The sequence below is a fragment of the Protopterus annectens genome, chromosome 17.part0 (genome assembly GCF_019279795.1).
Source record: "Protopterus annectens isolate FY-2018-M chromosome 17.part0, PAN1.0, whole genome shotgun sequence".
NCBI classification, from domain to species: domain Eukaryota; kingdom Metazoa; phylum Chordata; order Ceratodontiformes; family Protopteridae; genus Protopterus; species Protopterus annectens.
The window spans coordinates 436,276,113-436,292,348 of NC_056751.1; the positions used below are offsets into that span (position 1 = coordinate 436,276,113).

The 16,236-nt window shown below is 39.3% G+C and overlaps 1 protein-coding gene across 1 annotated transcript in view; it reads right to left on the reverse strand.

The window, feature by feature from the left end:
* Positions 1-16,236, reverse strand: part of SPATA17 (spermatogenesis associated 17) — a 2,050,536-nt gene that overhangs the window by 1,245,108 nt on the left and 789,192 nt on the right. Inside the window, exon 6 of the mRNA XM_044059771.1 lies at positions 13,261-13,384. Coding sequence (XP_043915706.1) covers positions 13,261-13,384 — 124 coding nt within the window. The remainder of the gene's footprint in view (positions 1-13,260; positions 13,385-16,236) is intronic.

Here is a 16,236-nt window from a genome sequence, read left to right on the forward strand (position 1 = left end):
CTATCCAAGTAAGGTATGGGCAAACACAGAAACTTCTAATGCAGCCCTGAATTCAGCACTAACCTGAAAACTGGACTAAACTAGCTTAAAAAGGCGGAAAAACAAGTATTTTTTTTTGTTTTGTTTTTTTTGTCAGGAAATAAAGCAGATACAATCAAAAAAACACTTTAAATGCACAGAAATGGCTATCACACTTGAGTGTGTAGCCTGCAACAGTAAAACAGGTAATTTCAATGCAAAAATGACTTTGTTAAAGTGCAGGCAGTAAAATAAGTACAATATGTAGCTGAAACAAGCTTTTTAAATCACAGAAACTCTAAAAATATGTGTTTTAGGCAGAATTAGCAAAAGGCAGCAACAAAATGCAGAAAAATGATACTTAATCACTCCAAAGTCTCTCTTTTGTCTCTCTGCTGCTGTAGAATTCTACAGGGCACCAGGCAGGAGCTTGCTGAGCTGTATACTAGCACAAAACCTTGCAAATGCAGGTTTTATAGCAGGGAAATGAAAGAGATAGAAATTAGCCCAAAATGGCCAATAAACTACTAATTTCTGGGCTGAAACCACTCCTCCAGGGACAGATAGGCTGCTCAAAGTTCCCTCTCTCCAGTGAACAGAGAAACTTCCTTCTATCCAAGTAAGGTATGGGCAAACACAGAAACTTGTAACACAGCCCTGAATTCAGCACTAACCTGAAAACTAGACTAAACTAGCTTAGAAAGGTGGGAAAACAAGTATTTTTTTTTGTTTTTTTTCAGAAAATAAAACAGATACAATCAAAAAAACATGTTAAATGCACAGAAATGGCTATCACACTTCAGTGTGTAGCCTACAACAGTTAAACAGGTAATTTAAACACAAAAACAACTTTGTTAAAGTGCAGGCAGTAAAATATGTAGCAGAAACAAGCTTTTTAAATCACAGAAACTCTAGAAAATCTGCGTTTTAGGCAGAATTAGATAAAGGCAGCAACAAAATGCAGAAAAATGATACTTAATCACTTCAAAGTCTCTCTTCTGTCTCTCTGCTGCTGTAGACCTCTGCAGGGCACCATGCAGGAGCTTGCTGAGCTGTATACTAGCACAAAAACCTTACAAATGCGGGTTTTATAGCAGGGAAATGAAAGAGATAGAAATTAGCCCAAAATGGCCAATAAACTACTAATTTCTGGGCTGAAACCAGTCCTCCAGGGACAGATAGGCTGCTCAAAGCTCCCTCTCTCACAGTGAACAGAGAAACTTCCTTCTATCCAAGTAAGGTATGGGCAAAGACAGAAACTTGTAACATAGCCCTGAATTCAGCACTAACCTGAAAACTGGACTAAACTGGCTTATGAAGGTGGGAAAGCAAGTATATTGCTTTGTTTTTTTGTTTTGTTTTTTTTAGAAAATAAAGCAGATACAATCAAAAAAACACGTTAAATGAACAGAAATGGCTATCACACTTGAGTGTGTAGCCTACAACAGTTAAACAGGTAACTTAAACACAAAAACAACTTTGTTAAAGTGCAGGCAGTAAAATAAGTAAAATACGTAGCAGAAACAAGCTTTTTAAATCACAGAAACTCTAGAAAATCGGCGATTTAGGCGGAATTAGATAAAGGCAGCAACAAAATGCAGAAAAATGATACTTAATCACTTCAAAGTCTCGCTTCTGTCTCTCTGCTGCTGTAGACCTCTGCAGGGCACCATGCAGGAGCTTGCTGAGCTGTATACTAGCACAAAAACCTTACAAATGCGGGTTTTATAGCAGGGAAATGAAAGAGATAGAAATTAGCCCAAAATGGCCAATAAACTACTAATTTCTGTGCTGAAACCACTCCTCCAGGGACAGATATGCTGCTCAAAGCTCCCTCTCTCACAGTGAACAGAGAAACTTCCTTCTATCCAAGTAAGGTATGGGCAAACACAGAAACTTGTAACACAGCCCTGAATTCAGCACTAACCTGAAAACTGGACTAAACTGGCTTAGAAAGGCGGGAAAGCAAGTATATTGCTTTTTTTTTTTTTTCAGAAAATAAAGCAGATACAATCAAAAAAACACGTTAAATGCACAGAAATGGCTATCACACTTGAGTGTGTAGCCTACAACAGTTAAACATGTAATTTAAACACAAAAATGACTTTGTTAAAGTGTAGGCAGTAAAATAAGTACAATATGTAGCTGAAACAAGCTTTTTAAATCACAGAAACTCTAGAAAACCGGCGTTTTAGGCAGAATTAGCTAAAGGCAGCAACAAAATGCAGAAAAATGATACTTAATCACTCCAAAGTCTCTCTTTTGCCTCTCTGCTGCTGTAGAACTCTGCAGGGCACCAGGCAGGAGCTTGATGAGCTATATATCATTATATATATATATATATATATATATATATATATATATATATATATATATATATATATGGGTCTACTTCACTTCACTGAAAACTAATTTGACTGAAACTCATTTTGCTGAAAGGTATATGCCCTTGTTCCCCACTATAGTGTGATCCTGGAGTTAGTATATATACTAAGGGTGGATGTCGGGGGCTCAGCCCCCCACCTATTTTAATCATTGTAAACCAAAGACATGGATACTTACAAATCAAATTAATAACTTTTTCCAGAAGAGAATTTATACCCAAACTATGTGCCCCCCCACACCCCCTTACTATATATACTACCTCCAGGATTGCACTACATTGGGGAACAGGGTATATACCTTTCAGCGATGTTTCAGTGAAATGAAGTGAGCTTTCAGTGAATTGTGCTTAAGCAGCTGGGTTTCAGTGAAATGAGTTTTCAACTAAACGAGTTTCAGTGAAATGAGTTTTCAATGTAATGAAGTAGACCCATATATATATATATATCTATATATATATATATATATATATATATATATATATATATATGGATCTACTGTACTTCATCGAAAGAACACTTCTTCAAAAAAGAATAGGAGACCCACACCTACACGAAAGTGCACTTTCGCAAAGAACGTTTCAATGAACCGACAGATTTTTTAACATCATCGGGTATTTAGGTATAAGAGACCGCAAAATCACAGATCATACTGATATGATTTTAGATACCAATTGAGTAATCTTGTATGTAAGGAAGGATAATCTGTGACTGACTATTAATATAACAAGGAAATCCTCTGAGAAGGAAGTATGACTAGTATTACTACTGGTTTGGAACAAGCCCGCAATATTAGATCAGAGACACTGATTTGTCCAAGTACTTAGCTTATTTGCATATGTCATTAAGTTATGAGCGTTAAGATTCAATGATATTCATTTCAGCAAATCAATAATATAAAAAGTTCTTTGGAGAATGTTAAGGAGAGCCTTTGCGTTAAATTTATGTGTCCATTGCTTTCAAGTGCGTGCCAACGATAGCTGGAGGTAGTTACGGCTTTCATTTAAAACTATTTACAATGTGGAAAAGGACAATATTATCTTGGTAGATGTAATCTGAATTTGATCGCAGTTGATCATTTTCTTAAATGATATAGTAGATTTGGTTCTGTTGAACTATTAAAATGAAATATATATCCTGACATGACCTGATATTGTGTTTACAATGTACGGTCCATGACTTCAGGATGTAATTTGGCTCTCGCCATACAATGAATATTAAGGGATATATACTATCAGATTGTTTACATTTATTTTTATAAAGCTGTATTTGAATCTGAATGCAGAGTTGATGAACGGAATAAGATAGAACATCACATTGGCTGATAAGTATAAAACACCATTTCATCCTAGGCTTATCCTGATTGGTTAAAATTGAGATTTGTGAACATTTATTGGTTAAAATTCTCAAATAATCTGCATTTCAGCTAAGGAACAAGATAACAATTGTATTTGGAGGTGTGTCAATAATGAAAGATCATCATGGGGCCTGGCTTGGTTTTTCTAGTCCTTTACACGGAAACACAGATCCTGACATGATTTGATATCTTGTTTATGTTATACGGTCTAATAAATTATGACTGAATTTGGCTCCTTTTATACAGAGATTGTTAAGGGATGCATACTACCAGATTTTTATATTTATTTTTGTAAAAATGCTCTTAAATTTGAATTTGGATCTGATGAATGGAAAGGGAAGAAACATTCCATTGATTGAAACGTATGGACACTATTACATCCGAGGACGATTCTGATTGGTTAAAATTGAGATTTGCAAACTCTTATTGGTCAAAACTCTAAATAATTTGCATTTCAGCTAAAAAACATGTTCACAATTGAATTTGGAGGTGTGTCAACAATACGAGACCACTATTGGTTTTGGTTATTCAAAACAGGAGAAGTAAATATGCAAATTGATTGGTTTAGAGTGAAATGCACTGAACTGCATTGGTTGGACAATTACTAAAATTTCTTATATAAGTAAATGGTTGTCCCACTTCCTATTACTATCTGAAGAAGATTTAATCGACAGCGCTTATCGTTCATACAACAAGGGACTTTTATCTTTTATTTGTATTTTTACTTCACCAGTGTTCATTAAAACTTTTTAAATGGAAATTGGGCATATCTCTTATGGACTACCCTTCCAGTTTCATTTCTATGAGTATTTGGGAAAGAGCGTTAGCCTTGGTAATATTTCTGCCATTGTTTTTCTGCTTTATAAAAAAAGAAGTTATGCACCTACCATAACGTTCCATGTTTGCTGTCCTTCATCTCGCCTTCTTTCTTGCTGACTGGGTTAGGATTGGGAGAATCTTGTGAACAGGAGCCATAAAGGGATCAATGTTATTACTCTTGGCCCAATAAGAGAACCTCTTCCATTTGCTAGTGTAAATCCTCCTGGTAGTGGGCTTGTGGGAGGACACTAGGATGTGTTGTACAGCAGGGGAAATGTTACGGAGCCTGGCTAAGACTGGAAGTGGAGTAACCAAGCAGTCAGCTTGAGAGTTTGGAGAGATGGGTGAACCCCGCCTGACTGATGCATCAGGTGGTCCAGAACTGGGTCCAGTATCCAAGGCTCTAGTTGAAGATAATGGCGAAGAAATGGAAACCATATCTGGCGAGACCAGTAAGGAACAATGAGGATGAGTTTGCAACCCAATGATTTTGCTTTATAAAGTACCTTCAGAATGAGAGAGAAAGGTGGAAAGGCATATAGTAGTCCCGGAGGCCAATCGTGAACAAGTGCATCCCTGGGTGACTGTCCCAGACGGGGAACTAGGGCGAAGTAGCTGCTGCATTTGTTGTTTAGGGGAGTGGCAAAAAGATTGCAGCATGGTTGGCCCCATTTGCAGAAAATCAAGTCCGCAATTTCTTGCTTTAGGGACCACTCATGAGGCATGAGGATAGCCCTGCTGAGCCTGTCTGCTACCATGCTGGATTTTCCGGGAATGTGTGTCGCAATCAGAGAACATTGGGAAGACATCACCCATTGCCATACTCAAAGCGCCTCCCAACACAAGGGGCAAGATCCGGTTCTGCCCTGCTTGTTGATGTACCATACCACTGACGTATTGTCTGTCTGGATTGCAATGGTCCCGGTAGGTAGAAAGTCTTGAAGTGCTTGCAATGCCAGAAGCACCGCTCTCATCTCTAGAACACTGATGTGGAAATGGTACTCATGAGGTTGCCACGTTCCTTGGACAGTCCGTCCCAGATAATGCCCCCCCCACCCTATCTGGGAAGTGTCTGTGGTCACTGTGGCTACCGGATGGGGGTCTAGAAAAGGTCTTCCCAGAGTCATCTGGGAGGAGATAAGCCACCATTGTAGGTCCTTTTTGCAAGATTCCATGATAAAGATCATGTGTGACACTGGAAAATCCTGGAAAGACCACTGAGCGAAAAGTAGCTACTGTAGAATCCGCATGTGGAAGCATGCAAAAGGAACTAGCATAATTGCTGCAGCCATTGAGCCCAGTACTTGTAAAACTTGTCTTGCCTGAACTCTCATCTTCTTTATGAGAAATGAAACTTGTTGATGAATGGTTGACACCCTGCCTTGAGGCAGTTTTGCTATCATGCATCTTGTATCTAAGTCTGCCCCTATAAAGGTAATAGACTGTCAAGGCAACAAGTCAGACTTTTCGTAGTTTATGGTGATGCCTAACTGGGAACAAGTTTGGATTGTGTAGTCCCGTGCTTTTATCAGTTGATGCTTGGTGTTAGAAGTGAGGAGCCAGTCGTTTAGATATGGAAACACCTGGAATCATAGACAGCTCAGGTGAGCCATGACCACTGCCATATACTTGGTGAACACCCTGGAGGCTGTGGTGAGACCAAAGAGCAGGGCCCTGAACTGATAATGACTGGCTCCCAGTCAGAAGCGTAGGAATCTCCTGGATTGCTAGTCTATTTTTATATGGTAGTACGCGTCATGGAGATATTTGGAGCACATCCAATTGTCCTACTCCTGATCCAAGAAGGTAAGAATGGAATGCAGTTTACCATCTGGAACTTTGTCTTTTTTACCAATTGGTTTAGTTTGCTGAGATCCAAAATGGGTCTCCAGTCCCCTGTCTTTTCTGGAATTAAAAAGAGCCTTGAGTAAGTTCCGGATCCGATTTGGTGTGTGGGGACTTCCTGGATGGCTCTTTTTTCTAGCAATCTTTGAACCTCTAGGATTGCATGATCCCAAAGACTGGGTGGAACATCTGGGATAGAACATTTGTGTTTTGAGGAGGGGACTGAGAAAGGGGAATTTTGTAACCCCTACATATTATGGAAAGTACCCATGTTTCTCTTGTGATCGATTGCCAGGCTGCTGGGTACAGTGATAGTCTGCCCCGACTGCCTCCAGAGGTGGACAGCCAGACCTCCCTTCAGGAGTGCGGGAAGGGCCTAGTAGAGATAGTATCTCTGTCACCCTGCTGTTGTAATCCCCTCTGCCATGAGGGTGGCATCTTCCATTGTTGTTTCCCCCTCTGCCCCTGGGGGACAAATCTCCATGTGTATCAGGTGAAGATCCATGGGATTTTCGGAACCACATTTTTCCACTCTTCTGATCTTTAGGATAGGGTCTAGATGGAGTAGAAAAATGGACTCCTACAGCAGAGAGAGTCTTGCCATCCTGTTCACACCTGGTGAGACTCTCTTATACCTGGGGCCCGAACAAGGACGAGCCATTGAAGGGGGTGTTGGTAAATGAAGACTTAAAAAGGTTCTGCAAATTGATAAAGGCGCATCCAGGAGTCTCTCCACAAAGCTACTCAGGTACCTGCTGCCCTACTCGCTCCATCTGCCACATCTAAATTGAGCCTCATGGAGGAGTTAACCACGGAGGTCAAGGTAGCAAGCTGGGAAGCTGCCCTGTTAGCAACTCCCTCAGCTGTAGGATCTTGCAGAGTATCTCCTAGCTCCTTCAGGAGATCCCTCTGAAGTCATGTGAAATGAGACAAGTAATTCAGTGACCTGAGAGTAAAGGTCGCTGAAGAGAACATACGCTTCCCATACCTGTCCATTGTATGAGACTCTTTGTTCGGCAGATGGACAGATGAAGAAGTTTCCGCAAGTTCCTTCTTAGTGGCTGCTGCCACCACCATGACATCAACAGGGACCCCTTTGGACAGGAAAGACTTATCCTCTGGAGCAATAATAAATTTGTTAGGTCTCCTCGGAACTGGTTCCATAGTCTCTGGAATGCTCCACGCCCTTCAACTTACTACAGACAAAAGTGGGTTGAAAGGCAGAGACATCCAAGAGGTGGAGAGTCGGAAACCAAATGTATCCTGGTTAACAGACTCATCCTCAGAAGGCGCTAGGGACTTCCGGCCATCCCTCTGTCTAAGGATTTCCAAGATGTCTGAAAAGAAGACATCCTCAGAGGGGGACCATGGGGACCCTGCCGATTCATCCAAGTCTGTATCCGAAGTGATAGACTCAGGGGATTCTAGATGCTTCCTCTTACATTTCTTCTTCCGAGGGACCTCCTTCGAATGTTCGGGGGAAGTTTCGGAAGTGGTGAGGTCACTCAGTGAGGCATCCTGGGACACATGTTCCCTATGCTTGGAGGCACGAGGAGGGACAAAGGCAGGCGCGGGCACTGAGGGAGAAGGAGCCAATGGAGCTGAGGGTGGAGCAGTCTCAGGAGATAGCACGCTCCTCATCACCTCGAAGGTGCCACAGTCCTGAGTCAAAGGATCTGCCAGCTCCGAAGAGCCTGGAGATCTCCTTCGAACAAGGAGTGATGGCTTAGAGGCCGATGTAGGAGCCAAGCTCATCTGTGCCAAACTCTGAGATGGAGAGTGGGGTTGGACAAGTGTCTGATGCCACTTCCCCCCTCGGAGCCGATGAGAGAGCTTCGGCTCCCAGATCCCTTGATGGACTGAGACATTGAGGAGATCAAAGCGGTCATTGGAACTGATAAGGGAGAAGAAACCAGAGCCGGCGGTTCCACCACCATGACCTCCATGCACTCTGGCTCCGAGTTCAAGAGAGTCGGACGAGGAATCGATGGAGAAGCTGGGAGGGCCAAGGGAGCCAATTTCTTATGGGCTGGGCTCGAAAGTAATTTAGCAAGTGCCTGCAACTTGAGGAACCTGTTGACCACTCTCTCCACATCGTGGTCCAAAAGTCTGGAAGACCGAGAGGAGTGTGAAGAGGACCAGTGACTGCCTGCTCCAGGTTGCGGGAGAGGAGATTGTGGAGCAGAGTGTACCGGCTCAAAAGAAGGAGACCTTGATTTGTTATGGGTCCGGTCTGGCTCAGAGGACACAGATGGAGCCACTGGAGACTTAGCTTTGTTGGAGCCAATGCTGGGAGCCAACAGAACTGAAGGCTTCTCAGTGATATTTGTCTGTTCCGAACTCATAACCAATGGCTTGGAGTGTTTCTCATACACTTTGGCTGGCTGAAAACCCTGAGACAAAGAATCTTGAGGGTTCTTCAGGCGGCCACATAAAATAAGCTTATTTCTTCTCTCCTGCAGGACTCTGGAAGTGAAAGCGTGATAGATCAAGCAAGAGTCCTGCAGGTGAACAGCCCCTAAACAATAAACGCAACTCATGTGCCCATCCATAAGGGACATTTTCTGGCAACACAAATTGCAGTTTTTAAACCCAGAGGGTTTTGACTCTTTAGACGTGGTAAACACTAGTCAAGGAAATTTTCACAGCACCAGAAAAAACAGAAAGCTATCAACTAACAGCACACAACTAGTAACTGCAAATAGGCTGTAACAGGTTTCCCAACAACAAAAAAGGAAGAACTTTTTTTTTTTTTAAGGGGAGAAGAAAGAAGAGGGAGAACCTCTAACTTAAACAGCAACTCCCCCGATGGGAGAGCCTCTAACTTAAACGGCAATCCCAGAAAAGGGTGAGGAAAAAGGAAGAACCCTCTAATTTAAACAAGCTCTAACTGGAAAGGAAGGCCTGAGGAGAAAAAAAGATGGCCAAAAGCACCGCAACAAGCAGAGAAAGGGTTTGTTAGACTAACGGGGAATAGTACACACTCTAACGAGTCAATACAACCACAAAAAATTAGAAAAATAGCGATAAATAGAAAAATAAGCACAAAGTACTTAGCTTGAGAAAGTAGTAGCAATCTCAACGCTGCAAGCGACAAACAAGATCTGGGTAGCTGCCGCTAGGCATGTTTAGATAAGGTGTAGCCTCAAGCCAGTAAAAGCTCTCGAGCTATAGTAAATTGGCCGAGTCGGAGCCAAGGATCGGCTCCGAACTCAACCAGCAAGAATGAAGGTGAGATGGGACAACATAACATCAATGTTTATCCACCCCCCTACTTAAATATACCAACTCCAAGATCGCACTACAGTGGTGAAACAGGTAAATTCCCTTTTCCTCACTGTATTGTGCTTCGGCACCTCAGTGTTCCTTAACGGTTCATTGAATCATTCTTTGCGGAAGTGCACTTTCGGTTAAGTGCACTTTCGTGTAAGTGTGGGACTCCTTCTCTTTTTCGAAGTGATGTACTTTCAATGAAGAGTAGTAGACCCATATATATATATATATATATATATATATATATATATATATATATATATATATATACGCTAGTTGGTAAGTTTGTTCACTCATTCTGCCTGAAGAAGCCTGACTAAGTGAAAGTTTTTGAACTTGATTTTATTCATTTTGTATATTAATAAAAGTGTATTGTGAAGAGAGGTTCGTGGTTCCAGTGACTTTTTTTATTATTCTGACTGTCTTTACGTAGAGTCCACTGGATTTACTTAAGTTACTGGCTGTTATTTGGTTTGCATCTTTTCTGAAAATGGTTCAGCCTTGGAAGGATGGTTTCTCTGGAATTGTTGGGATCAGAGAAAGAACTAGCTGCTTAAAATCTTGTATAATCTTATAGAATTTTGTCCCTTTCCTACAGGTTCTTGAAGATCTGAGCAGCTGCAGGGCCAAAGAGATTTTTCTTGACCAAAGGGGCATCCAAAAGTCTGGATCTGACATCTTCTGGCAAAGATGGCATCTCCTTAAAATAAACCCAGTAGCAACAGCAATAGAACATATATCAGCAGCATCATAACTTCATTTAATAGAATATCTAATTGAGTGATTGACTTGAATGATGCAATGTTGATGAACTTGCTCATATATCCCAGAAAGGATAAAATACATCTAATCATATAGGTGTGATAGTTAAAGCAACAGAAAGAAAATGTAGCAGATACGTATACTTCCTTTCCATACTTATTCAAGGCCCTACTGACCCTGACATTAGGTAAAGTGATAGAATATAAAAGCAGTGTGATTTAAAGAAGCAATAGTGAAAGTATCTTGCAATAAATAATTCTGGTGCAATACAAAAATCATACTTATTCCCTTGTGCAGTTGGAAAAACAAGATAAGCTGGTTTTGCTTATATAAGCTTCATCAGTATCACACAGAGTGCTGGCTTATTTTTTTTTTATATGAAATATGTTTTTTTTTTTTTTTTTTTTTTGTACGTGCCCCTCTTATGTGATACTATTCTATGCAATATTTTTGGATAGGTGTGTGTGTGTGTGTGTGTGTGTGTGTGTGTGTGTGTATATATATATATATATATATATATATATATATATATATATGTATATGTGTGTGTGTGTGTGTGTGTGTATGTGTGTGTATATATATATATATATATATATATATATATATATATATATATATATATATATATATCGCTAGATACAGATATATATATATATATATATATATATATATATATATATATAAAACAAAAATGTTCCAGAATTTAAATTCTCTATATACTTTATTACAGTCCCAGACAAACTATAGTCTCATTCTCCAGCCTTGTAAATGTTTTATAACAAAACAATGAAGCCAATTTCCTTTATACAAAAATGTAATGTGATAATAACAACATATGATCATTTCAAAATGAAATCAAACAAAATTACACAAAATAAGAAAAAAATGAAATAATAGCTGTATGATCCAGACTCATTGCAAATGTGAGAATAACAGAACCAAAAAATAATCATAGTGATTACACAATCAATTAAAAGTAAAGAAATAATAACATGTTTATGTTTACCACTGTAGTGCAGACAGGTGAGATCACACAATGGCCACTTACACTGAGCAAGTGGTCTGGAATCAATATGGTCCCCATACTAAGCCTGTTTACAGATAGACCTTACACTGATGTCAGTCACTTACACAGAGTATAAGTCTCTCAGGATCAGGGTAGACTTACAGTGACAGCAACCCTTATGGAATCTGGCCCAGTATATACTAATAACAGCCACCATACTGAGAATATTCAATAACTGTCCATGCAATGTAAAAGTGTATAGAACAAACATATAATAAAATCCAGCAGTAGAAACCATTAATTAGGGTTCATGTATATAAGAACTATATGAAATATATTCATCTGTATCACTTATTCATGTGTGCTAACCCTAACCATAACCCTTTTGTTGCCCCTAACCCAGCCCTACATATTACCTTACCAATAACCCTTTCCTTAACAGTATCACTACACAAGACACTCATACTCACTTACCAAACACACACAGCACTAAAGTTATCCCCTACTATAGCCCTTGTTATTACCCTAACCCAGAAAAACTCACACAGGCATTCATATCTTATGACAAATAAACAAGCAAACAAAACACATACACAAAATATTAAATCTACCCACATCTGCAGCCCTGTCTCCAAACTTAACCTCCAACGACTTGTGCATGCATACATTTATACACATGCATACACACACACACAATCCTACAACTAATGTTAAAGCTTTCAGAATTTCCAAAATCTTTATCATTATAACATTAAAACAAAGTCCCACTTACCTTCAGGCAGGCAAAGATCTCACTCAACAAGAACAGTCAGCTTTCCTCACTTTAACACTTATGAAACTCAACAATTGCCACTATCCACTGAAAATGACAACAGTAAACTTTGTCAATTAAAAGCTTATTTGACAGAGTTTACTACACCCATATATCTCTTTATATATGTATATTATTTAGATTTGTATATATATATATATATATATATATATATATATATATATATATATATATATGTGTGTGTGTGTGTGTGTGTTTAAATAAATACACACACACACATATAGATGTGTGTCTAATTATATACACATAAAAATGAAAAAAAAAATCATTATTCCAGAAGATGCACAATAATGAGTGCATTTTTTAACATCTTAAATCATTACAAGCTTAAATCAGCCATCAACAATTACTCAAAACCAAGATTATATGATAAAACTCTTTAGCTTTTTATAGTTTTTCCCTCTGTGATATGTTGATAGGAAATAGTAAAGGTGCCTAACTTGCCAATATTTGGCAATATTCTCAGAGAAAAAGAAATGGCAAAGGTCAAACTGCATAGCATTTTCCCCAGATCTTACATAAAGACTGCACTCATGTCATTTCTATTCCTGTAGTATCAGGACATTTACTTAGCAAGTAAATTAAAAAAGCCTGTACACCTCAGCAGAAGTATGTAATAATTATTTCTTGGCTGATCAGCAAAGCAGCATTAGAGAAATAACACAAACCATCAGAATGAATTTCAAAAGTGAGGTTATGCCCTTCTTGTGGTGTTATCATAAAAACAGATCAAACTGCTGACTGGGGCTCTTTCTGCTAGCAATGCTGATTCTGCCTGTATGAAGATGCAGTCACATTACAATCATGCCTTCTGCTCATTCCTACAGAAAAACATTAAACTGAAGCTCAAGTAGTGTCTCTGTGCCATCTTTTCAATGAGCCATGCTATATTCCACCTACTGTTTTATCTTTGTCATACCACAAGAACTAGTGGCTTCCATGAACTGTCAAGGACATGCATACTAACCTGCTCTGTGCTGAGGAGGTAATGCATCTTTTGAGCTAAGTAATTCTTCTTGTCCTCTTCTTCTTCGAGATTTTTTTTCTCCTTTTCTCTCTGTTTCATCTCTGCAAACTCTGCCAACTCCTGTCTGCATTGAAAAGGTGAAATGATGTTTACTGAAATAACAGTAATGTCATCCTTGAATGTAGCACTCTATAAACAAATCATTGCCAAGTCACTAAAAGTGACTGACCCAGCATTTTCATAATGCTTGACTGTACACATTAACTCTCATTAATTAAATCTTCTTCTTCTTCTTCTTCTTTCGGCTTTTTCCCGGTTAGGGGTCGCCACAGCGGATCACTGTGTCCGCACATTGATTGGCAGTGGAGTTTTACAGTGTCGAGTTGCCAGCCCGGCACCCAACCTTCCACAGAAGGAACACACACGCACACCTAGGGCCAATTTAGAGTGTCCAATCCACCTGCAGCATGTCTTTGGGATGTGGGAGGAAACCGGAGCACCCGGAGGAAACCCACGCGACCACAGGGAGGACATGCAGACTCCGCACAGAAGGCACCCCAGCTCATTAATTAAATCTTAAGCAGCACAAATAGTAGTGGTGTCTACAATATGCATGCCTTTTCAGTGCAGTCACTTTATTAAAATAACTTATGAACAAAAATGCATTGCACTAATGCTAGCTAATGTTTTAGTGTCCACATGAAAACAACAAGCAGTAGGAATCTATATTTATGTATGCATTAATTCCATTTTTAGTAAATACCTTAAAATAGGTTAAGCATTGAGCATAAGTATTACATAAACAAAATATCCTCTAATATTCGCAGTGTATTTATATCAGTGATTGTTTTGTGAAACAAAAGTAATCCAACAGAAGGAATAATCTGTCTTCAATGTGCAATGTCTTTAAGTTTCCAATAAATTTATTACAGATGGTTTAGGGAATCCAGCATAAACATTACAAAACAAACATCCTCTAATAATCTTAGTAACAATAAATAACTCCAAAGCATCAAGTTTCATCATGGATTTGTGTATTAACAAAAATTGTCTGCAACTGATTGTAGACTGACAGATGCATGTCATTTATATGTACTTTGCCCAGTAGTATGCTTCACAAACTATACAGTCTTCCCTAAGGGTATGCCATATATTAAAGACCCTGTCAGAGTACCCACTGCATACAAAGCACTACAACTGTCAAAGGCACAAACTACATACAGTTCTAGACTCACACCTCTGAGCTATCCCTGATTGTTAGGGACATCCCTGATGGTAGTGATCATACTTCTGATGTGTTTTTTTTTTAAATGAGTAAAGTTGGTAAGTTCCTGCCAACAATGAATGCGAGTTATTACAAACTGCATCAGAAAATGCATATTAATTTAATTTTTTCTCTGTTACTGTTTTATGTCACTAATCTCATTATATTGCACATGTCCATAATATGGGGTCTTTGTCTCAGATTTGTTTTACCTTTGGCCCCTAGTCAAGAGTTATAACAGTCAGACAATACAGTGTGACTTGCTGTGTCCCTGACATGTTAAATATACTCATCTTTAGTGGACAGCTTGTTTTCTCTGGGACAACTTACGTCAAGGAACTTAATACCTGTGATGTTGGTCACAAGTGACTGTATAGTTATTTAGTGACTTTCTGTGTGTGGGGGGGGGGGGGCTTACACATGAGTATGATGTGGGCCACTAGAAGCATATGCTTAGTGTTGTTGACTATCCATAGCACTACTCTGTAGTGCTTACAGTGCAACTTACATGTATTTATTGCACTATGTCTGCTGCTGACATTAGTGCTACATTACTTGTGGAGAGTGGCACACCATTGTGAACTCACTGATCTGCAGCCATGGTCAGGTGAGTCATAAAGATTTCAGCTTCACTGGCCATGCATGTGAAGTAGTAACAGCTTGCATGCTAGGGTACTAAGGGGAGATATCTGTTTCCTACTACTGGGGAGTGCTTACCTGCATCACAAGTGGGCCTACCCTGTGCCTGTACTATGCTTGCATGTGCAGTACTTTAAGGAGGATAAGCAAACATGTATGTGTGAATTAAAGTTCTATTTCAATTTCATAGTGTCTACATCCTGTAAACACTAATACGGTACTCAACCACATTACGCATAGCAACCTTTCATCTTGCCAGTAACACTGGATCCTTGTTTTTGTTGTGTTCAGTCCACATTTGGATTTCAATAACCTTGGGATACTAGTGCCAGTTTTTCAAAAACATTCAAGACTTTGTGAATCATGACCAGTCATGGACAGTTGAATTTGCATACAGTTAGTATACCTGGCTTTTCCCATGTATGCAGGCATGTTGCCAGACTTGCTTTGCATTTGCATCAGGTTTCTGAATTTTGCAGAGCTATGCTATATAATTTTTTTTTACATACTGGCAATAAACATCACATACAAGTTAAGTAATACCACTTTTCGTTTACATTATTCATGTGTCTTTTACTTCACATTCATGTGTCTTTTAATTCACATTTTAGTTACATTTTGTTTTTTTCCCCTTGGTGTGTCATGTGACTAATGATGTCATGTATTTAAATTGATTTGATGTGTTGATTTGCTATTCTGATGAAGTTTCACATTAGAAACAAAAGTGCTCTGGTACTTATCCTGGATTGTCGTACAGTGTCCCTCCCAGTTTGTACAGGTCAGAGTACACCAGGTCCTCAATCCACTCATCATGGGAAAATATCCATGATCATTTTTGGGGACATTAGTTGGCATGATCAAATCACCTGGAGCCATTTTGTACATCATCCAGTGGCTAGTGCTGACACAGTCTGTGATCCATGTTCTCCTATCTAGAATATATGGTGCACTACAATTGATGCCCAAAGTGGTTGGTTTATGCAACTCTTCCTTAAGATCATCTCTTTGACACTTGTGTACTGTTCTGTCCTGTTTCTTCCACAAACCTTGTACTTTCACCCCTTCTAATACAG